Source organism: Coturnix japonica, chromosome 1 (genome assembly GCF_001577835.2).
Source record: "Coturnix japonica isolate 7356 chromosome 1, Coturnix japonica 2.1, whole genome shotgun sequence".
NCBI classification, from domain to species: Eukaryota; Metazoa; Chordata; class Aves; order Galliformes; family Phasianidae; genus Coturnix; species Coturnix japonica.
The window spans coordinates 156325920-156348933 of NC_029516.1; the positions used below are offsets into that span (position 1 = coordinate 156325920).

Genomic DNA, 23014 nt, shown 5'->3' on the forward strand with positions numbered 1-23014 from the left:
CAGATTCACAGGAAACTTGCTGAAAAAAAGCCACCTAAAGGTCTAGAAGATTCTGTGCTAGTGACAGAAATAGTGAGATTCCCATGGGAAATGTGGTGGAAGCAGTATTTCAATAGAAGTATTATTTTCACAATTCCATTGCATATTTTAACAAAAATAATCATAAAGGCATAAACTTAATAAAGCACAATGTGAATGACTTGTAATACATCCATTAGCAATTAATTTCTTTAAAGTACCAGACTTCACAAGGACCAACAGATACTTTCTAATCTTTTAGTGTTTCTGATCCTTGCTCAGGAGGATTTACACTCACTAAATGAAAGACCAGATAGGATTCAGTGCCTTAATGAGTCCCTCATCCAGACTATTTGGAAAGTAAAGGGGACAATTACAGTGGTACAGGTGCTGGTCTTCCTTTCTATAGGGAAATCAACTTTATATATATAACCTCCTTATTTTTTTATTTCTATTTTTATTTTAAAGCAAGTTTTGCAGCAATAGATTCAGTCAAATGTAGCATTTGCAGTTCTCTGTACAGGACACGCATATTCAAAAAGCAATTGCATATCTTTTCATCCCCAGGAGAATGCAAACTAGCCCACAGTTTGGAAGTACAAATGATTTCCAGCACTAAAGAAGGAAAGCTATGTTGACAATGTCATCACACAAGGCAGATTCACACAACAGCTTCTTAGCAGACCTTAGAAGCTGTTATAAAGCATACAGCTACTTCAATGTTTTTCATAATTAGCTTATATTATATTTTGGTAAATATGCAGTTAGGAAGAAGGGAGAGGTGTCTGAAAAAGGACGTATCTACTCCCTGGTTTACCAGTTTCTCAGCTAACCAAGGCCTTGCTTGAGGAGAACTGCCCTTTTCTGACTGTGCTAAATGGGACTCAACATAGAACCACTTCTGGATTAGTAAGAAGAATCACTTTGACTTTTACATACACTGCCCATCTTTGGTACTCTAGCCCTTATTTCAAACCCTGATTGATTTAATATCTTTTTGAAATCTGCGTTCAAATCCCATCCCAAGTTAAAGACTTGGTGAAAAATCCAATCCCTTTTAACTGTCTTTATGTGACACAACACAGGGAACGGGAAGAAAGGGCAGAACAGAGGGGATCCCCAGATCCCACAGACATACTTCTTTTTACTTCTTCACTTTCTGTGCCTGCAAATAGCAACTAACGTTCTTCCCTAAGAATACTTCCCCAAATCACATATGGACTCTTCAGGAAGAGTCACTTTGGTTGAGCATCCAGAGAGATGGTCTGCTACACAACAATTCCATGCAAAATGAAAGACTGGGCACATCAGGTGAGTTACCATGCCAGAGGAGTTACTATTCAGTACAGAAGATAAAATAGGAAAGGCTGTGAGAGATTACTGAAGCTCTCCTTGATCACACAATCACATAATATCCTGAGTTGGAAGGGACCCACAAGGATCACCGAATCCAACCCTTGGCTTCACAAAGGGCCACCCAAACTCAAGCACTCCTTGAGCTCCAGCACTCAGGGCTGTGCCCACAGCCCTGGGTCTTCTGAACTGAAATTCTCAACATACTTGATTATGCTTAAATTGTAAGGGAGAAAATGATAATTCATAAATTTCAGATTCCTCTGTTTCTTTAAATGTGCAAAGACTGGGAGAGATATTTGTGTAAAATGGCATGGGGGAAGAGATATTTTCAGTGATAACGGCATTCCAGAGCTTAGTAACAGATGCAACCGAGATAAGAGCAACATTCTACATTACTTCTGTCTGAAGGCTTTGTGAAGAAATGCTCGTTATGCTTGGATATATTCATTCAGAATACATGTTGAATTATAGGACGCAGCTCTGACCTCGTGCAGACTTGGCTGGGCAATCTTTCTCCAAACTTTCTTTTCCTATTATGATAAGAGATTGTAAATTCTTTGTGAACACAAGGAACAGCAAAACCAGAAAGCAGGAGACTAATTAATGCAGCCACTAAGCAGTAGCTGAGATGCTGGTGAAGCATAACAAGCGCTGGTCAACCCAGTTAGAAAAAGAAAGCTTAAAGTTATCGCATGTGTACACACCATGTATTTCATCCACAAGAACAAGTATATGGCCCCTCAGTAGGCCTGATGGGATGCTAAAAATACCACTTGTAAGGCATGCTTTTCTCTGTGGGTACTTCATACAGATTGCTCAAACACTCCACTCAGAGGTGAAGTAGCTGTCTTTTGAGATGAACACCATTAATATATAACCAGTTAACATGGACACCTCTGTCCAAGCTCAGGGAGACAGAACAGTCCATGCACACGCTGCCACGTTGTTTGGTTGAGTGTGGTAAAGCACCGATTAGCTTTAAGTGATGGAGATCAACCTGGCACCTCAGAAAGGCTGAAACAGTCTGTTTTGTTTTACTGTGCAGCAGCAGCCTTCTGGTTGTCATGTTCCGGCTGCTGGCATGTTGGTACAAAGCTTTGAAATTCACATATGGGCACCACAATTCTGCATAGGAGAGAGGCAACTGATAGAAGACCTCTCAGAACAAAGTGGAGGGTGGCACACACTTTCTTCTCTTGCAACAGAGCATGTCTGTGTACACAAGGGACTCGAGAAGGGCAACAGCCAAAACAAACAAACTTACAGGAAATCCTGTTGAATATGTCCACCCCCTTTCCAGTCCTTTTCACTGACTTGGCAAAACTCCTAGTAACTAAGATGCAAGATGTAGACTTTCCCTCTCTCCTTTTCCTGACTTACTGCTCAGAGTTTGTGCTGCTTAAAAATGCTCCCGTGGTTCTCATCTCAGATCCCTGCAAGACATCTGAGTGATGCAGGAAAGCAATTCACACCTCCCAGCCCGTTCTCTTTGCTCATCACTTCTTTTTCTGCTCCTTCTCTCCCACATTTTTGCTTTCTTATTTGCACAAACCGCAGCACATGAGCTGAATATACATGAGAATCTAGGCATATAACACAGAGAAACATTTTTAGCTGGGTTTATTTTATCATTTACTTAGTTGGTTTTACGATTAAAGAATAAAAAAGCTAAATGACATGGGAGAGTTCCAAAGAGATTTCCAATTACCGTCTGAGCGTTCCATCTGGGGGTGACTTCTCAGTAAAGGAAATATATTTATTGCCTCTGATGGGATCCAAGTCAAACATAAATCATTTTCAGTTTCTGTGCTTTATACTGTAAGGAAATGCTGACTCTCTGGAGACTGGCTTTATAATAACTATACGGGTGCCCTTTCTATATGACTTCAAATGCTTTGTTATCTTTACCCGTTATCCCAAAACTAAAAATGGCTTTAGAATAAGGGTGGGAAGATCTAATCAGATCATCATTTTAAGATGACCAGATTAACAGGTTTTAAAATAATTAAGTCCAAAAGCATTGCATTTCTGAAACTCCGCCAGATTTTCTTTGGGCTCCAGTTCTGATTAAAATACTTTTAAGTGAGGATGTCACATTCTTTTATACTTTTTTATAAGCAAAGTTTAAAACCTCCCCTCCGGTTTCACTGAATGAGAAAATAGCTTCCTGTATGTTTTTCAGATGGATGTTTTGTTGGGTTTGCTTTCCTTTTAGAGACACGGAGATGAAGATATTCCATCATTTTGTGGCTGATGGGTGTTAGCAGAAGAATTATTTTTAGGGAACTTGGAAGAGCGCCGAGGAAGCACAAGGCTACAAGAATCCCAAAGAGACAAAATAGTTACTTCCAAAAGAAGGATGAGCAAACAGGGAGGATGTGACCTGCATCTCCCATCCCTACACAGTTTCTCTTGGAGAGAGGATACCTTTCTTCCTCTTCCTAAATGTTCTACAGTAGAACTGTGAGAGCATGGGCAAGATGGAATATTGAAAAGACATTAAATGCTTGCACTCTTGTCCTATTTCAGTTTAAACATTTATCTCAGATGGTAGAATCAGAATCTTTTGTGAATTTATTTGTCTATCAATCAGTCCACAACACCTTTTCCAAACTACAGACAAATGTTGGTTTGTGCTGATAAAAATCCGTGTGTTTTACTGGAACGAAAACAGCCTTTTGGTGAGGGATGATGTTGCTTCTTCACAGTGTATGAACACCTGTAGCCAAACACATTTTCTACTACACAAAGCAGCAGGCTGCTGTCTGACTGCATGGTCTGAACAGTCCTACTGACCTCTGCTTATGGCTAAGAGTTGATTTCCTGTAGGATTTTGCTTATTTCACACTGTAAAATATATGAAGTCATCTTTAAACTGTTGTGTTTCAGAATGCAGTACTACACTGGAGAAAAACCTTTAAAACTGTAATCACTTCCTTGACCACATCTCCTGATGTACCTAATTGCCGCCTTTTGGGAAAGGCTCAAATTTAGCCACTTACAAGCTAAATATTGAGTTTAGCCTAGCCATCAAGGCTCCAGATAAAGTAAGTGAAGAGAGACTCATGCTTTGAGATGATTCAGGAAATCTTTCTTGGAGTCTTAGCTTAAGACAGAATAAATGGAGTTGGGGTTGGACTCGATGATCTCTAGAGGTCCCTTCCAACCCCTACAATTATGTGATTCTGTGAAATCCTTTCTAGTGATTGTCAAGGAAGAACTGACAACAAAGACAGGCATCCAAGGCTGTTAAGAGAGGATTGTCATTCTCAGTCTCTAAACTCTCCAAGAGTATCTTGTACAAAACAAACTGAATCACACTGCATTTCAGCTGCTGCTGGCTAGGCTTCATATCACTGATTGTGTGGGTGGAAAATGGCACAATAGCAGGAGTAAACCAAGCTGCGAGCTGGCACTGTAAACTGGCAAACAAAACCTCTGCAGGACAAGAAAACTTCTACGAAGTGTTATGAAGCTTTCTGTAATGAAAGCACAGTGGAGATTTGTGTAAATCAACACTAGCATGAAAATAAGTCAGACTAATCCATTCATATTCTTCCCTACAATGCAGCACACAAAGTAACATTTATACAAAGTTTTGCAGCCAAAATCAGGATTAATAACTATGATCAGTTCTCTACTCTTCCTTTTGATTCAATCATTATTGTTGTTACTACTGCAGCAGCACACTCACAGCATTGTCTGTCTTCTGTACTGAATTAAACACTATTTGGCCTCTGCTTAGAGGAAACCAAACACACAACCATCAGCGAATCATCTCTTATTAGCCATGCACTATTATGATGCTGTAACGTCTAATAACTCTTATTAACAATATATTAACAGCTCTTTCTTTGAAATGTGAATTCCCTGGTTTCTTAGCCATTAAGGGGAACATAAATATTTGCTGCTTTACCAGACTCAGACCTCAGGTTCCAAGTATTTCTCCTTGTGTTTCAAAATACATAAAGAGCAAGACAAGAATGACTTTGCCATCCACATTAGCTCAGTGAAGCTTTTTCGTTGTCTAGCTCATCTACAGCTGCTAAGTGAAAGGCTTGCACTTGAGCAGATCAGTGAAGCATGAGGGCTTTAGCTGGGACATGAATATATACTGGGCAGCTGCAAAAGCCCCACACAAGGGGGACAGGAACACAGACAGGACACTGATCTCCTGCTGGTCAGGGAGCCATTACAGAAAGCTCCTTCCGTATATTAAAATGTCTAAATGTTGCTAAAAGTTACTGCCAGAAATACCTTATTGGACTGTTGTTCAGTGTCTCACCTGCTCATAAAAATAACACAAAATAAGCTAGGAATTGATGAGAGAAGGCTTCAATTGAAACAAACTAGAACTAACATTTTATCTCTGAGTTCTGCTCCTGCACAGTTCTGGTGACCCTGTGATGCCAGAAGACTGGGGATGGGACTTCCCGCCCTCACTTAGAAACCCAGGAGCATCGCATGTAACTGAACCACACATTTACACTTTCCTGTAGTCAAAGGCAAGGAAAAGACACCTGCAGAGATGAACCCTACATCAGTTAGTTAGGAGAATAAAGAAAGGTTCCTAGGCCGATTATCCAATTTTCCAAATACTCCCACATTTGAACACTGAGAAAACAGAATAATGTCTCAGAAAAACCTAAGAGCTTCTGAGAATCACGAATGATTATTTTTATGGGATATTAAAAGGGATATTCAATATTACAGATGGGTGGGACAAAACTTACATTTTAATAGTCTTTTTTAAAGTGTCCACGAGGACAATCCAGGCAGCTGTAACACAGAGAGCCTGACCTTCCCTCAGGAACAGATGCTTTGATTCATAAAGAATGAAAGTATTCCAACACAAAGCCGTAAGCATACGTTTGTGGAAAGTAGATTAAACTAACTGTATCTTTTTATGAGATGATAAACTTGGTTAACGAACTTAAAAGAGGAGTCTTGTATTTCTGTTCGATAACTGGATTGATATCTTACCAAATTGTGAAATGAGAACCACGAAATCAATGTATTATAATAAGAACAAGTTAAAAGCTAGATAACAGATACTTCTGACATTGCTTAAGAGGGAATCATACCCTAATGCTTCTAGTGGAGTTACAAAGATCACTTCTCAGTCTTGTACTATTTACATGATCTATGAACAAAGAAGAAACAACACATTTCTATGGAGTTTACAGGCAAAACAGATTAACAGTGGTTGACAGAAAATCAGTAAAGCAGTCATTCTAATTTGAGTAGCATTAGGAAAACTACATGCAAGCATATAAGAGATATTAATTGTAACACATACAGAATTTCACATCCAGAAAGAAAAATGCATGCCACAGGGACAGAATAACGCTTTCTATTCCTGGGAAGCACTGATTATGAAAAAGGTCTGAGACCAGGATGACTAATGTGTTGAAAACAGGCTGCTATTCTTGTGACCTGAAGAGCTATGGAGAGCCTTTTCAAGCAGGATAAATAAAGCAAAAACAGGAAACCTCTACTGCTGCACTGTCAGAGGCTCTGCAGCAGCAGCAGCTGGATGCTCAGGCCCATTCTGGTGTCTGCAACTTGAGAAAGATGCTGATGAACTTGAGGACATTCAGGAAACGCAGCTGTAATTAATTACCGGAAAACTTGTCTTAAAGGTTAGATTAGTCTGACCATGAGAAAGTTACTGGGTCATTTAATCAACTTCTCTAATGCCGGGATTCACCTATTTGCAGACACAGTGAGCTACTTCATCAAAAATGCCTTTTTAGACAATACAATCAGGCGTAATTCATCACACAGCTCATCTGAACTGCGCCCTGTCTGCTGGCTATCAGGAAACCTTCATTTGACTGGGGCAGGTGCCACACGACACCCAGAGATGCCTGGAGATGATGTGAGAGGATTTCCATGCCTGCTAAATGCAGAATAGTAACAGAATTGCTGATAGACAGCTCTACATTCATTGACATTCCATGGCTGGAATTTTGAACTAGACAAATGCATTAAAGAAGTTAAACAGAAAAGGAAGAAAATTAACTACAGATATACCATTAAGGCTGGTGCTGATTCCACCATCAGTGGAAATTTAAGCTTTTGTTTTTTTCTTTGAAAATGCACTTTAGCTCAAACAGAAATTAATTCAGAGAAGCCATAAAGCCTGCTCTATGGGGAGAGCAGATTGGATGACACAATGGTTTTTCTGGTTGTATAATTTATGACTCGTTGAATACATTGGTAGAAAACATATCACTGAGAACAATCTTTCATTGGTAAAAGGACGATACAGATGTTCTAAGAAGGATTCCTTTATCTCTAATCCACAAAATATCATGAAGCAGAAGTCTGAATGCCTATCAGTACTTGATTTTCCCTTGTACTTCCAGGTATAAATGTAACTTCCGTGATCAGAGAATCTAGACTAGACCTGAAGAGAACATTAAAATGGAGGCATCTTTCTGGATGATTCAATTTTCAGGGAATATTTCAAAGAGAAAAAGTCAAATGAGAAGGTATATTGACAGAATAATTTTAAAATATCCCTTATAACTAGAAGTGGTTTGCCTTAAGAAAATGCTTATATTGAGAAGTGAAGCCCTCTGAAGCCCTGTGATCATATTCCACTGTCTGCATGGATGCCTGAGGAACACAGACAAATTATGGCTGAAATGGTATTACTGACAGCATGTTCACATGCACTTGAAGATGGATTGTCCTCAGAATCTGGAAGAGGCTAGAGTCACATCTTTATCTATGATGCCTGGGACAGATCTCCTGCAAATGCTTGCTCATCTGCTACTGAACGAAGCTGAATCAACATAAAGATTCAAAGACTGTTCCCTATACAGTAGCACACTCCGAATTAAGTTCGGTTTCGTACTCGACATACAAGGAAGGTTGTGGGAATGCTGTGCGCACTACACAATTACACACTACAAGACATTCCATCCATTTCTTCATTCTTCTTCCGTACAGCATTAAGAAGCTCACTACATCCAGTAAACTGTCCTGCTTCTGTTCCTGGGTGTACTCTGTAATACAAAGCGTGGACTCCAAGGGGAACAGAGAAGATAATTATATTTGTACTATGAAGTAAATAGGCCAGAATGCTTCTGTAAAAACTAATTCTCCTTGTAGGAAGAAATTAGAAACAGGACAGATCCAGCTTTAAAAATACACAAGTGATTTTCTAAGTAGGTATCGAATCAAAAAGTTATTTCAAAGGAAAGATCATAGACAGTGGCAATGTCATTTCATAAACTGTTCTTACCGTAAATTCTATTAGTTTTAGTTCCAAACATCAGACGGGACATCACTTCTCATCAGACACAATGACAAGCTATAATAGCATAATGGGCTGTTATTCCCAGATCCACGTGATCCATGGCAACCCACTGATAATGAATGGCTTTGTTTGGGTGTCAGTAAGAAAGTGTGTACAAAACTATATGAAGCATAAACTTCAAGTACCTGAAACGGTGCACAAAGCTGTTAATAAATTAGGATTTTAAAGACTGCCATTGATATTTTTTCCATATACACAGGAAAAAGGGGCTCTGACATTGTCAGTATATCCCCTATCTTCTCAGCCAACCACCACCCTGGTGGGGACTGAGCATCACTGTGACACTGCCAGTCATTGCTCCAGTCAACCAAGCACTTGGGTGTTAAAACCTTTACACATAGAGCAGAAAACAGAAAACTGATCCAAGCAATGAGCTCCCAATGGGATCCAGCACTGCCAGGCTGCTGGGCCCAGCGCTCCTGCCACCACATCCCCTCAAGGACCTCACACACTTGGACAGTGTACCCAGTGTGCAAAGCAGAGCAGAGAACTCCTGCTTTTGTAAACTGTCTGTAACCAGTATTTGCACAAGAGTTTAACAGTTACAGAACTCACCCAGAACACGGTAGCTTTGGGTTAAATACCCAGTGAAACTCCAGGGTTTTTTTAACTCTTACCTTCTAGGTAAGCATTTATTTTCTGGCCATCAACTGGAATGTTAAGGATTAGCTATGCCACACCTGGTCAAGCTTTGTCAAATCTAAAAAACAGATGAGTAGAAGCTAAAAATTACATGGTACATTTAATCACATTAAAATTCACATGAAATAAAATAAGTATTTGCGCAAGGGAAGGCCTACATTTGTAAATTACTTCTATTCTTGCCCTTGTCTGTGTTACCTGTATTGCGTGATTGGCCCCAGACCAGATCCTTCACATAATTTTTCCTATTTTCTGGGGTCTGGGCCATGCTAAATGTTTTTGGACTATTAAAACCAAGACATTTCAGGGCACACACAGGAGTTGTGGCTTTGGCTGCCTTCTGAACACAAAATACAGGAGGCGATAGTGGAATTCACATGTCTCCAAAGATCCCCATACATTGAATGGTGCTTCTGGAGAATGTGAGAGTGCCTTACACTCTTACACACACTTTGGAGTTTACCTCTTAGTCTAATCTACCTTCCTCTCTCTCTCTTTTTTTTAAATACCCATTTGTTGTCCTGCAAAGCAGAACAGTGGGTAGGACAAGAACCAGCCTCCAAGGTAAGGAACTGCTCTGGACAAAGAGATTTCTGTTTTGGTGCACTGTGTCTTCACAAATTAAATGTCACCGTGCAACAGGGGAACAACAAAATAAAAAATATAAGGGAATTTTAAAATGTTATTATGTGAACACTATGATTTTTATGTACTCAGTCCAGATCAGTCAGGATCAAGCTACTAATCCAGACTAAATCAGTCTTTTGCATGGGATAAAAAGATTCCGGGATGGTGAATTTTCACTTGAATTAATTTATTACATCCTCCTTCACTCTAACCAGGAGTAAATGCTGCATTGGTAACAATAACATTTGTCACACATGATTTTCTTCGCTTTCAAAAAGAGAATAAATAAAAATGTGAAAGGATTGCACTGAAGCACACTATTTTAAAGAGCCCGGCTACGTTGAAATTAACCCTTCCTATACCAGGCACATCAGGAAAACCACAGGGATGGATCCTCTCTCCTGCAGTCAGACCCAAACTAATTGGCCCTACTCTCCGTTTAAGTGAAAGCACAGAGAAAACCCTGGGACTCAGCAAGTCACTGTTTAAAGAAATACAATTACCTCCTTCATGTATTTATACAGATTTCAGGCACATATATCAAGTATGTTCATTTGCTCATTAATTTTGATTTATGTACAAAAATGTGTATGTCCATTTTCCAGCACAGAGAGGAATTCACACTCAAATGGCCACCTTAGTCACTCAACAGACAGAAGCAAACCTTTCATCTACTTTGCCTGTAGTGACAGAAGACAGAAGAATAAAGACAGAAGCACCAAATGAGCCATCCTTTGCCAACTAATAACAGTAAGGGCAATGTAAGTCACACATGGTTTAAAACAGAAGAAAAAAAGAGACTGAGGGAGTGTTATTGTCATCGATCACTGATCATTTATGTTGTGAGAAATTTCTGAAGGCCTTTTTTTGTGTACTAACGAGCAAAATACACTATGTTTATACACAGACACACGTCATATATAGATTCATATCTCCCAGCCAAATGTTTCAAGTGCTACTTCTGTGCATAATGTAATAACAGTCTGTATGGTGAACAAGGAATAATGTATTAATATTAAGCAGAAAATCGTGGTAAATACAGATTGATTTGCTAAGAAGTTGCTAAAACTAAACAAATCTCAAAGTTGCCAGCAGTGTGACGCTCCCATTCTTTCCATGAAGGATTAGTCAAAGAAATGAAAAAAAGCCCTTGCTTGTAATTGCCATTCCCAGCAGCTCCGCTGAAGCCCACGGAGCTCAGGATTTCTCACTATGGGCGCAGCACAGCTGGGAATTTGCACAGATGCAGCCAGAGAGGTGCAAGTACCTCTCACTGCAGTCACAGAAGGCAGTCAACCCTTTGCTTTCCAATGAAGAGCTGTCACTTGCAGTACAGTTTAAAAACACAGCCATTCTTGTTTGTCACATTTCAAAAATAAAGCCTATCTCCAGAGACATCCGCCAGTTCCCACAGTAAGTGCCTTCTCAGATACAATAAATAACCTCTCGTTTCATTTGAATGTTCTCATTCATTTTCTTTTTATTTGCAGTTACCTACATACACTAATTATCACAATGTCACCAATATACTGTTTACCTCATTCCAAATCCCTAAAGCAGCTACAAAGTCAGAGTCCATCCCTGCAGAACACAACTGCTCCCCTCCCCTGGCAGCCCCTCACTCACGCTGCTGCTGGCTCTGGGTGTGGGGCAAGGGGCACACTGTGCAGACAGGAGCAGGGCTCACATCTGAGATGTGTGCCTGGGAAAGGACTCTGTCTCACATCCCTCATCCGCAGGGTACTCTCTCTTGACTCTTGAAGCCTGGTTTCAACCCACTGCTGTGTTTCTTCCACTTCAGGATCCCTATCCCAGTTCCAGGCTCCACTTTGCCATTTTCCTTGCCCATCCTAACACACTGATCTTGTCCACCCAGCTCCCCCATCCCAGTCCCATCCCTGCTACTCTCCATAGCCCTTTGCCCCTCTCCAGTCTGCCCTTTGCTGGCTCTCTTTCATGCCCCTTTACTTCATTTCCACTCCCACTACCAAAGAAAAATCCATTTCCCATTTTCAGTTCCTCCTCCATGACAAATCTGCTTATTTTCCCTTCATCCTTGGGAGCACTCCTTACTGGGCTTTTAAAGGAATTCACTCCCCCCCACCCTTGGCTTCTGTCTGCATTCACCTCCACAAAGTAGCTGGCAGCAGAGCTGTTCCTCACTTATTGCCTTGACCAACACTGAGAGAATTCTTAACACTGGCCATGCTGGGACTCCAGTCTCTATTAACAATTTTGACTTAAAAATTCATCGAAGCAACAATTCTAATTGCTCCAGAATATTCCAGTATTACTTTACCTGCCACAGAAGGCTCCAGTTTCCCATAGAGCCAATAACATAGAATGGCTTGGGTTGAAAAGGATCTCAAAAAGGTCATCCAGTTTCAATCCCCTGCTATGTGCAGGGTCACCAACCACCAGACCAGGCTGCCCAGAGCCACATCCAGCCATGTTTTTCTTCATATGAACAAAAATCAAGATAACCAATATGTGCTTGATGGTCAGATGGCTGGAGCACCTCCCATACAAAGACAGGCTGATGGAGCTGGGCTTGTTCAGCCTGGAGAAGAGAAGGCTGTGGGGTGACCTCATTGCAGCTCTTCAGTACCTGAAGGGAGCCTATACACAGGAGGTGAGTCAACTCTGTAAAAGGGTAGATAACAGCAGGACAAGGGGAAATGGTTTTAAGTTGAAGGAGGGAAGATTCAAGTTGGATGTCAGGGAGAAGTTCTTTACTATGAGAGTGGTGAGGTGCTGGCACAGGCTGCCCAGAGGGGCTGTGGATGCCCCATCCATGGAGGCCAAGTTGGATGTGGCCCTGGGCAGCCTGGTCTGGTATTAAATGGGGATGCTGGTGGCCCTGCCAGTGGCGGGGGGGGGGGGGGGGGGTTGTAGATTCATGATCTTTGAGATACCTTCCAACCCAGGCCATTCTGTGATTCTAATTTTGCTGATCCCAATGGCACACAGATAAAGTGTGAACTGAAGTTATTTGTTTCAAACATAACCCTTCAAAGAAAAAGAATTATAGTTAAGTAATTTTCTCCTCACTTAAGGCATCAGTAGCAACAAATACGCACCCTGTGGGAATTAAAATAAGCCGAGGACATTACCATTTTAAAATTACTACTTAGGCCAATTAAAAATCTCATTACAAATAATAAGTAGTTGAATCATGAGTCACACTGTGTTGTTTGGCTACCAACAATCTGGAAAAAGAATGGTTCTTGCAGCAAAGTAAAAGAAGATGGGGTTATATTTCCAGTTCCAGTCCAGGTTGCAAGTGTAATCTTGTGCATCTTGGTGCCCAGTAATACGAATCAAGGACTCATACATCTATCTTGCATGTACATGTAATGTCAGGTGCCTCAAACTGATTTCAACACATGACACTTCCGCAATCCTCACAGAGCAAATCTGATTCTGAAAATATACAACCCACTACTGTGGATATATGCAGAAACAAACCTATCTGCAGACTTCTCATGGAAGAACGTTTAGTAGAAATCTATACAGTTATCCTTCTGATTAAAAAGGCAAATTGATCCAGATATTTAAAGACATTCATAAATAACAATCAGAAATGCAGTAAGAAAGATAATTACGCATGGTTCTACTCAAAAAAACTTGCTCAAGGGAATCAATATCAAAACAAATAGATAAACAGACTTTCTTTGAAGTTTAATTTACTCCACATACAAACAGAGACTCTTCAAAGCTACAGAGAGACACAGGAGAGTTAAATAGCAGGAGATTAGGAGCAAATGTTAGTATAACAATCACGGTTTATGAGAGAATTCCTGCAAAACAATACCTTTGGCAGACTCCTGTGCTGAGTCAGGCACTACTGTTACTTAAGAACTCAAAGGAATAATTATGAGTCTTTCGAAGTCAAGCCTTTCAGAATAAAACTAAAACCAACTCTAACTCCACAATCAGAAAAAAATGGAGAGCAGTAACCATCTTTTCATCAATTCTTGTATGATTCTAAACCATCTAACATTGTCACATTTAGACTATGCAGAATTCATGTCTTCCAACGCCCTTGCAGTTGCCTCTTTACTTGCATGCATTAGTGCATCATTTGACAGCAAAATTCTGGACATATAGAATGTATTCAGGATAAAGACTGGATATCTGTCCCTCACATGGGACTGGTTTCTTTATGTCTGAAATTTCTGCTAACGTTGAAACTACATACTTAAGCTTCTCACTAGGGATTCATTTCCCTGGAGTCAACTGACATGTGTCACTGCAGAAATCCCACAAGATTTACAAGACAACATTCAGGTTTCTCTTCAGGCCTGAAAAGCACCCCAAAGTCTCCCTGCTGAGCTGTGGAAAAGCTGAAACTCACAGGTGGCCCTGCAATCACACCAATGACCTTGACATATGTGCACAAGCATCGATGTCAGTGGTGGTCTCTCCATATTTGTGACCTTTGTATCCCTCGTGAAGGAGGAAGCAGGCAGCACTTGACAGCTCGGTGATGCCACTGCTACTTGGCTCAGAGCAAAGCACGAGGCCTGTGTTTCTCAGATGGGTTTTCATTCAGCCACCTGCTTCAGCTGGCTTTGCTGTCAGCTTTGAAGAGAAAACCTTTGTCATCCCTCAGCTGTGAATGTTATTATAATTTGGACTATCTCTGCACCCTCATCGCATGCCTGGGCAATGTGTATAAATTCTTTCTTTGTAAACAAATCCTTGCTGCCACCTCCAATATACTGCCTTCTTAGCATTGAGCTCAGTCATGAGGAACCTGATAAGCCAAGCTGGTCTCCTTCAAGTCCACAGTTTGTATTCTGCCACCTTCCTTCTTCACTTTCCTCTGGATCCTGAACTCCAACCAGTTCTTCCTTGTTAGTGAACAAAATATCCAGCTGTGCATCACCAAGCCATTATTCCTCAGACTGGATATTTGGAAAAATTTCTTCTCTAAAAGACTGATCAGGCACTGGAATCGACTGCCCAGGGAGATGGTTGAGTCACCATCCCTGGAAGTGTTCAATAAATGTGTAGATGTGGCAGTAAGGGACATGGATTAGTGGGGTTATATTGGTGGATGGTTGGACTGCATGATCTTGGAGGTGGCAAATGATTTTATGTTGGCAATCCTATGATTCCCAACACCGTTGAAGAATATTTTTGACGGCTCGTGTCCCACAGAGTTTCACTTCCAGGAGACAGCAAGAGGTTAAAATTCCCTGTGTGAACCAGTACCTGCAATTCACTGACTTTCTCAAGTTGTCTCAGTAAGATTTTGTTTTGTCATCAGGTGGCCTGTAGCAGATTCCTGTCATCACATCGCCCTGAAAGTCACAGGATTGTAGGATCACAGAACAGTTTGAGTTGGAAGGGGCCCCGAAGACTTTACAGTTCCAACTCCCTGCCACAGGCAGGGGCACATCCCCCTATACAATACTGCCCAGGGCCCCATCCAGCCCAGCCTGGGGTAAAGGCCTCTCTTCTGATTCTGACCCACAGACTCTCCATCCACCCATCCCACAGAAGAACTCAATACTTATGAGAAGCTTCTTCACCTGGATAGCAACTTCTATTCTTCATCTTCCCTGTAAGTCCTCCCCGAAGAGCCTGTACCTACTATCTCAGAGCTCCAGCTATTAATCCCATGCCTGTTTCTGCAGATATTCAGTCCCATAAGCTCTAGTTCCTCCTGCTTGTTTTCCAGACTGCACATATATGTATACATACATTTGAGGTGGCTGTCCCTTCATCCTGTTTTATAGTTCCTGAGGTCTCTCTTGTTCCCACTACTCTGCAACCTTTTCTCCCTACTACTGAACTGTAGCTCCTTTCACTGTCATTCCTAGTTTCAGACTGTCAGCAGGTTGATAAGACTGTTGACAGATGCCTTGCCCAGCTTTGTCATACTATTAAGTGTCCTTCCACTTAAAATATAAATAGTGTAAGAACTTAAAATATCTGCCTGAAAGAGTTGCCGTGAAGTTTGAACACAATACTTAGTGTTCCTTTCTGCTGAAGCATAAACCAAAGGATTCAGATGAAAGAGATGGGATTTTCCTTCTACAGACAATTGATTCAAATCTAGTTTAGACAACAGCAGTGAATGAAAAATCACTAATTTTTCAAATTAGTTAATTTGAATTATTTAAAACAAATAATTCAGCTATCTACCTCTGTAAAATTATTCTGCAGACCAAATCTATCACTGAAACAATAGCAACAAGAATGTCACTGCTGATGTGTTGAAGCAGAGGAGGGGATGCAAAAGTTAGATTGGCCTGGAGCATGAACTAGACAGACAGGCAGGGAAGAGGGGAAACTTAAGGAAGTAAATATGTTTCACCAGCTCAACAGATCTAAGATCAAGAATCTGCCAAAATCACCAACTGCTCCTACCCGTGTATCCATGTCTGGCAACTACAACATTTTAGGCAGTTCATCTGTCAAGATATTAATTCTGTGGGGAGATACAGATGCAGAATAGGGGTGGGAGCAAAGGGTACAGGGACAAGAAGCTGGGGTGGGACTGATCCTCCCAGTCAGAGCTTCTGCAAATCCACATTGCTGCGGTGGACTCAATCCCCACAGGAAATCAGTCTTTAGGGCTACCAAGTCCTTTGCATGAGTGTACTTACTGATGGCTTACAAAGCTCAAGAATGAATACAATAAATAATACTGCACAAGCACAACCAGTCGCATCTCTGGAGATGCACAGACTTTTTCATACTAGTCACACTGGAAATACATGGAAGAATGTCTGCCATACTAATGAATGCATCAGAAGTGATCAAAGTGCATATAGGAAACATTATTTCAGCTTTTGCTGGTGAAAATATCCTTGACTACTTAACAACAGATATTTTTTGTATGGTTTATACACCTAAGGTAACCTGTACATTATCATTTCCTTTCATATACCACTGCTTTTTCTTTGGAAAAACCAAAGAAATGTTAGTTCTTTCCATGGTGCTTTGAGTAGTAGCTGTACTGGAGAAAAAAAAAACAAACTCTTGTTAATTTGATAAACCAAGACTACTGCAACATCAGATATCACAGCCTGACCACTCAAAGTGGATACCGATATTATAACAGTTGTCTTTCTTTACAACAAATGAAATGATTTGAACGTAATGGCACATCTACCAGTACTTAGTTGATGTAGTTTATGCTCAGTCTCCAGACTACGTTTAGAGAAAAGGACTGAAGATTAGCCACAAAAATTCATGTTCTAAGGCAGTACTCAAACTATTTATAGATGCTTATGACAATAATTCAAACTTCTCAAAGACAAGCAATCTCATTCTGTAAATAAACTGCATTTTGCAATAGGGCATTTCTGATTCTTGCATCTTTTTCTCCTCCTAATATGGTAGAAACAATTCTGGAAGGTCCTGAAGAGAACAACCATCATCAAAATAAACCAAAGTACTTTTTTAAAGATTTCTCATGTCCCCAGAGTCATAAAACTTCCACGTTTCCTTATTTCTGGGAGGAACAAAGTCAGAACACAAGTTCTAAAATGGGAAACACCCAGAACACAAACAGTCCACTGTTTTAAAACCTCTTCCTACAGCCCAATGGAACAGAGGATCTGATCTGAAGATAACTACAAACTTGCACTGGGATACAACAGTGGCCACCTTTAGGCAGTTCATGCTGATAAGTGCAGACTACTTGCACTGAAGAACATATTAGTCACCCTAATTCTAGGCTTGATGCAGACAGCGATCAAATGTCCACTTTCCAAGCCAGAGTCAAGGCCTGAGCAGACCAAGCCTTCATCCTAGGGCTACCTAATACTGAAGGCCATAGATGTGGCCAGCCTTCTCCAGGTGTACTGGCATTGACACCTCAGCAGGTCCAAGCATGGTCCTATCCCAGGCTCAGTATCCCCACCAGAACCAGCCTGTTACCCAACTCACTGTGGCCACACATCCTACTTGGCTTGGGCTACGTCCCAAGCAGCAAGTCACCCACCAGCAAAAGGCAAGAGGTAATCCCATCCCTGTCGGATGAGCTTTGTCTGTATAAAGGATGAATTTTACTGCTGAGTGTATCACATTATTTTAATGAAAGGTTAATTGTCCTTCTTTAATTCCTGCTCTGACACAGTAGAAACATTGCTTCAGAAGGTCAACAGCATATGGCTGACCTTTTGGCAGCCAACAAGCCCTGGGGAGGCCCACTGGTTCTCAAGAACTTTCTCTCACACCTTAGCCCTTCTCTCAAAACAACTTGTGTGGATGGTAGCCCCATGTTCACCGTGGTGCACCAGCAGTAAGTCCAGCGGGCACAGGTCCTCCAGGAATACTCTGGAATGCTGATGTGTTTGAGCTCTGCAAGCAACAGCTTATGCAGATGCCTATGTGGTCCCAGGATGAAGCTGTCTCTGATGTTACCAAGTGGCTTTTGACAGCCACTGTTACAGGGACCAGTCACATGGGGGTAGAGAGAGATGGAGGTACAGGAGAAGGATGGAGCAATGGGCTGAGTACATCACCAAAATATAGAGTGTCATTGTAGGGGGATTTCAGTTCATTAGTGTGGCTACTGAGGAAGAAGATATGGAAGCATAGGCCTTAAGTCCTAGTACTGAAAAAAGCCTTAACCAGAATCTCAATTACATATAAGGGCCCTGTAAAAATAAATAAATAAATAAATAACATTCAAAAGTGAGTAATTCCAAACCACTGAGAAATAAGTGTTGTCATCCTTCCATCCTACAAGAAGTTGCAAATAATATTCAAATGCTCACTATGCAAAACGTGCCCCCTCATCTCATTACCTGAGTCACCTTTAAACCTATCTCTAATAACTAGAAGACAACGCAGTGCAGCTTCTACCAGCCCCCATTGCAGCTGACCTGTGGGAGCACAAGCGAGCCATCCAGATCTTGAGTCTTGCTTTCTTCCAAGAGGAAATATAAACATAACTGCAGATATATCTACAAACTGAACAAAACAGAATTTACTACTGATTTCCCTCCACTTTATTTTGATGTTACTGCAGCTTATTGTAGTTTTATTTTAAAGCACTTCCTTTTCTAAGAAAATCTCAAACCACAAAAGGTACCACCTAAAACAAAATGCTGAACATTTTCCATCCAGAGAATCCTTATTCTGATTGCATCTCCACTGCATTACAGGAATAGCTTTCAGACCTGCATGGAGTGCACTGTATCTTATTGACATGTATAGAGCAAAAGTCCGTTGTGAGAGCTGCACAAGGAGACTGTGAGGTCTCCGTTTGGTGGGATGATTCAAAGGCCCAACTATGACTCTGCTTTTTTGCTGCCTAGGGAGAGCAGGGCATGCTCAATGAGAGCAGACTATGGACTGTACCATCCTGATGAGAAGAACTAACAGTTACCTCAAATGACCCGACTCCAATGCACATCAGTTAACTGGTGCCTTAGCTGCTTGCTGAACAGCATGATAAACAAAGAATCATCCCAGATGAACATCTCTACATAAACTGTACGGCACTAACTGGAAATCCTGCCCAGAATTACAAGAATGCTGCTTTTCATAAGACCTTAGACAGGAAAATCAGAGCAACTGCCAACCATGTATACGTGCTTTACGGTATGGAACGAGCAACAGGTGCAGCTGGCAATCTATGTCCCTGCTCCATGTTAAGTTAAAGCACAAAGAAATGGAAATGACCAGTTTCAGCTAGATTATAAAGCACAGGAAGGATAAATACTATTTACGGCTACTGTTTTAAGGTGTCAATTCACAAAACCATGTACGGATAAAACCTTTACTACTGTTACCATTTGAGAAAGACATATACTTAACCACCTGTGCCTTTTTTTTCTTTTTGAACAGAAGATTAGACCTCTTCTGATTAGGTAAATGTCCCAGCATAATTTATAGCTTGCTCCTGCTCCTGGGTATGCAGACACAGCACCTATTCTCTGAATAACATGTCCCTGTGCAGGCATGTGCAGGCTTTGCAGCCGTTCTCCAAGCAAGGGAAGTGTTTTCCTCTGCTCCACCCAGCACATAACAGAGCTGAAGAAAGCCTTAGGTCTTTTGAACTCCCTGACGGCTCCTTATCAAACTGTTTGTTTTTCAGCTAGAAAGGATATGTACAGATTTATGAACACAGCCTTCCAGTCTGAAAGGAAAGAAAAAAAAAGAATTGGCAACAAGTCAATCTGGATTAATTTATTCTATTTTCTCTTACTGTTTATTCAAATACAGCAGAAAGCATGTTTCTCAGCTACAAGTGTGTCAGAAACACCAGTTATTCATACAGCACCTCCATTTCTCTAAACCTATTTCACTTCAAGAGTTCTCATTTCAGACTAGAAACATCTCTGATATTTTGGAATACTTTCAACATCAACACAGTGGAGAAAAAAGAAAGATTAAAATGTTATCCTGCCCTTCATAATGGAGCAATTTTATATTATGTGCTGGTTTTACTCAAAGTTACAGCAATAGATTACAAAAACAGTGGCAGAACTGATCAAAACTGATTTGGTTTCTGCATCATGAAAGTGATTTGTTTTTCTTCTGTCATAAGCTGGGACCAGCTTGTTACAACGTGCTGTCACAACACGCGCTGATGTTTTTGTTTGTTGAATATCATTAGACCAAAGAGGAGACTAAGTCACAAAATTCCCTTCCAGCCCTTGTGATGCTGACTTGAATGAATATGCACAAAATAGGGCAGATAAGCAATGCTGCTTAGGTAATAGCATTATTCCCTAGTGGCTTCCTACTTGAGGCAGAAAAACAGATTCAAACAAGCACTACAGTGTTACTGAGGTTACAAATGACCTGGAAAAACAGAGTTCCTATGGATATCACTTAATGAAGACAAGCCCAGCATGTCACTTATCCACTGGTTATTTCTATTTCATTGCCAGTATCTGGATACATGCCTTGCATGAAGCATGTCTTGCCATTCTGTTCATACCACAGCATTTTAATGTAACAGCCTATAATGCAGAAGTTATTATATTATAAACAATGATCAGAACCTTACTGCATACGTAAGCAGGTTGGATTTTTCCAGAGACATCTTCTTCTACCTTTGCAAAACAGTTAATTATAGAGATCTAGTACTGTTAATGCAAGCTCAGATGGAAAAGGAATATGCTGCTCATGTATTTTGAACAGTGGATTTCTGATAGTTACCCCGTGGCCTTACATAACCGGAATATATTTGCATGCACTAAATGCTATTCAGAAATCTTCCTATGTTTCTCAAATTAGAAGAGTGACTGATTTAGACAACAACAGACATCAGGAACAGTGCTACTGAAAAGACCAAGGAAGACCAAAATCGCATTTGTTTACATCCTGCAGAACCCAGTTTGGATGAGGTAAACAGATGGATCCTTTCTGCATGGAAATATTGCATAAGATTCTGAAATTAAGCACAGAGGGTGAGAAGCGCAGCTGTAAGTAGCTGATGTTTTGCTTTGCATCACATTAATCTAATGACTTTCAGACCTGAAGCATAACCATCATATTTTTGTCCTGGGTGCACAATTAATAAATCCCAACTTCTGAGCAACACCACACCCTCATGATTAAGCAGCATTTCCCAAAATATTTAGATAAAGGACAAACAAATCAAATAAACACATAGGCAGGAAATGCTGTGTGGAATGCACTCCTGCAATGCACTGTCAGAGACAGCCAGAAAGCAGCCTAACTTCAGAATTCAATCAAGCAAAATCAAGCATAATCTCATTACGGTCTTTGCAGTTAATGAAACCTACTGAAATCTGACACTCTGATTTTCAGAGCTGGCAAAAGCAAGATTATATGATTTACACGAGACAAACATACAGTAATGCAAAGATTTCAGCCTTCATGTTATCCCAGCTATTTAGCAAGCAATGCGTAACATGAAAAGATTACTCTTCCACTACTCACTATTGCTCCAGGATTTCAGTAAATATTTGATACTGATTTCAAAGAAGCCTGAATCCTGCTGGCTAGCCATGTCTGCTGCATACAAAGAGGCTTCTCTAATTCTGAGCAGCTGAAGTGGCAGGTACTGTGTATGTAGCTGTGACTGTCACCAGTCAGTGATGTAAACGAGGGGTCACAGGAGGAAATGAAGTCTCCGCAGATCCACTTCTTCCGTTCATGGTAGGTAAGCTCATTTAAAAAAAAAAAAAAAAAAGCAGCTCAACAACAACAACAAAAACACACCACGAGGTTCCGTCCTTTGCTCTTCCTTCGGGGCTCGTACTTAATTGATCAGCGGAGGGTTTTAATCCCCCCCCACGCCCTGAATGTGGATTTTTCAGGTATCGCGCTGATCCAGCGGGCAGCTCCGCTCCGGCCGCTCACGGCAGCAGCGCAGCGCTCGTTCCATAAGCACAGCGGGAGCCTCCTGGGAAGGTGCGCTCTGCCGGGCTGAAGCTCTCTCCCATCGGCGCGGGGTGGGCTCGGAGCCCCTGGGCACACGCCTGCCGGGCTGCTGCTCGGTAGGCAAACAAGAAGCCGTACCGAACCTCCTCTGCGCGATCTGCTCAGCTGCTCCCCTTCCGCCCGCCCGCCCGAGCCGTACAGCACCGCATCACGCTGCGGTAAAGCGGCGCTGCGCCCATCCATCTCATGGCAGTGACGTCTCAAAAACGGGGCTCGCCGCCAGCCCAGTTGCACAAGAGAAACACTTACAGAGCACAGAGACAGCTTAGGCTGGTTCTGTTTTTCTCTCCCAGCGACACAGAAACGCGCTGTCATTTTTTCATGACTTTTTTTTTTTTTTTTTTTTTCCCCTTAAACAAAAGACGGGAGACAGCGAGCTGAATTCCCGGAGACAAACAAGACTGACAGCTCCCTGCCTGAGACACAGAACGTTCACAGAATCACAGAACGGCCCGGGTTGGAAGGGACCTCAATGACTGTGAATCTTCAACCCCCCCACCACAGGCAGGGCCACCAACCGCCCCATTCAATACTAGACCAGGCTGCCCAGGGCCCCATCCAACCTGGCCTTGAACACCTACAACGGGGCATCCACAGCCTCACTGGGCAGCCTATGGCAGCACCTCACCACTCTTGTGATCAATGTCATTTTCT

General features: G+C 41.4%; 2 protein-coding genes across 3 annotated transcripts in view; both read right to left on the reverse strand.

Moving 5' to 3' along the window:
• Nucleotides 1-23014, reverse strand: part of FRY (FRY microtubule binding protein) — a 164521-nt gene that overhangs the window by 123162 nt on the left and 18345 nt on the right. Inside the window, exon 1 of one of the 2 annotated variants that reach the window (XM_015852021.2) lies at nt 21857-22117. The exons of the other annotated variant lie outside the window; for it this stretch is intronic. Within the exon in view, the coding sequence (XP_015707507.1) occupies nt 21857-21926 (70 nt within the window). The 5' untranslated portion in view covers nt 21927-22117. Of the gene's footprint in view, nt 1-21856; nt 22118-23014 lie in introns of those variants that run through there. 2 annotated transcript variants of the gene reach the window in all.
• Nucleotides 22139-22843, reverse strand: LOC116652771. Its single transcript, XM_032442143.1, has one exon. The coding sequence runs from the start codon at nt 22673-22675 to the stop codon at nt 22187-22189; it is 489 nt and encodes a 162-aa protein (XP_032298034.1). The 5' UTR covers nt 22676-22843; the 3' UTR covers nt 22139-22186.

What these genes read in the sequence shown, in the direction of transcription:
- LOC116652771 (XM_032442143.1), bottom strand. Translation starts at nt 22,675, where the DNA reads ATGACAGCGCGTTTCTGTGTCGCTGGGAGAGAAAAACAGAACCAGCCT.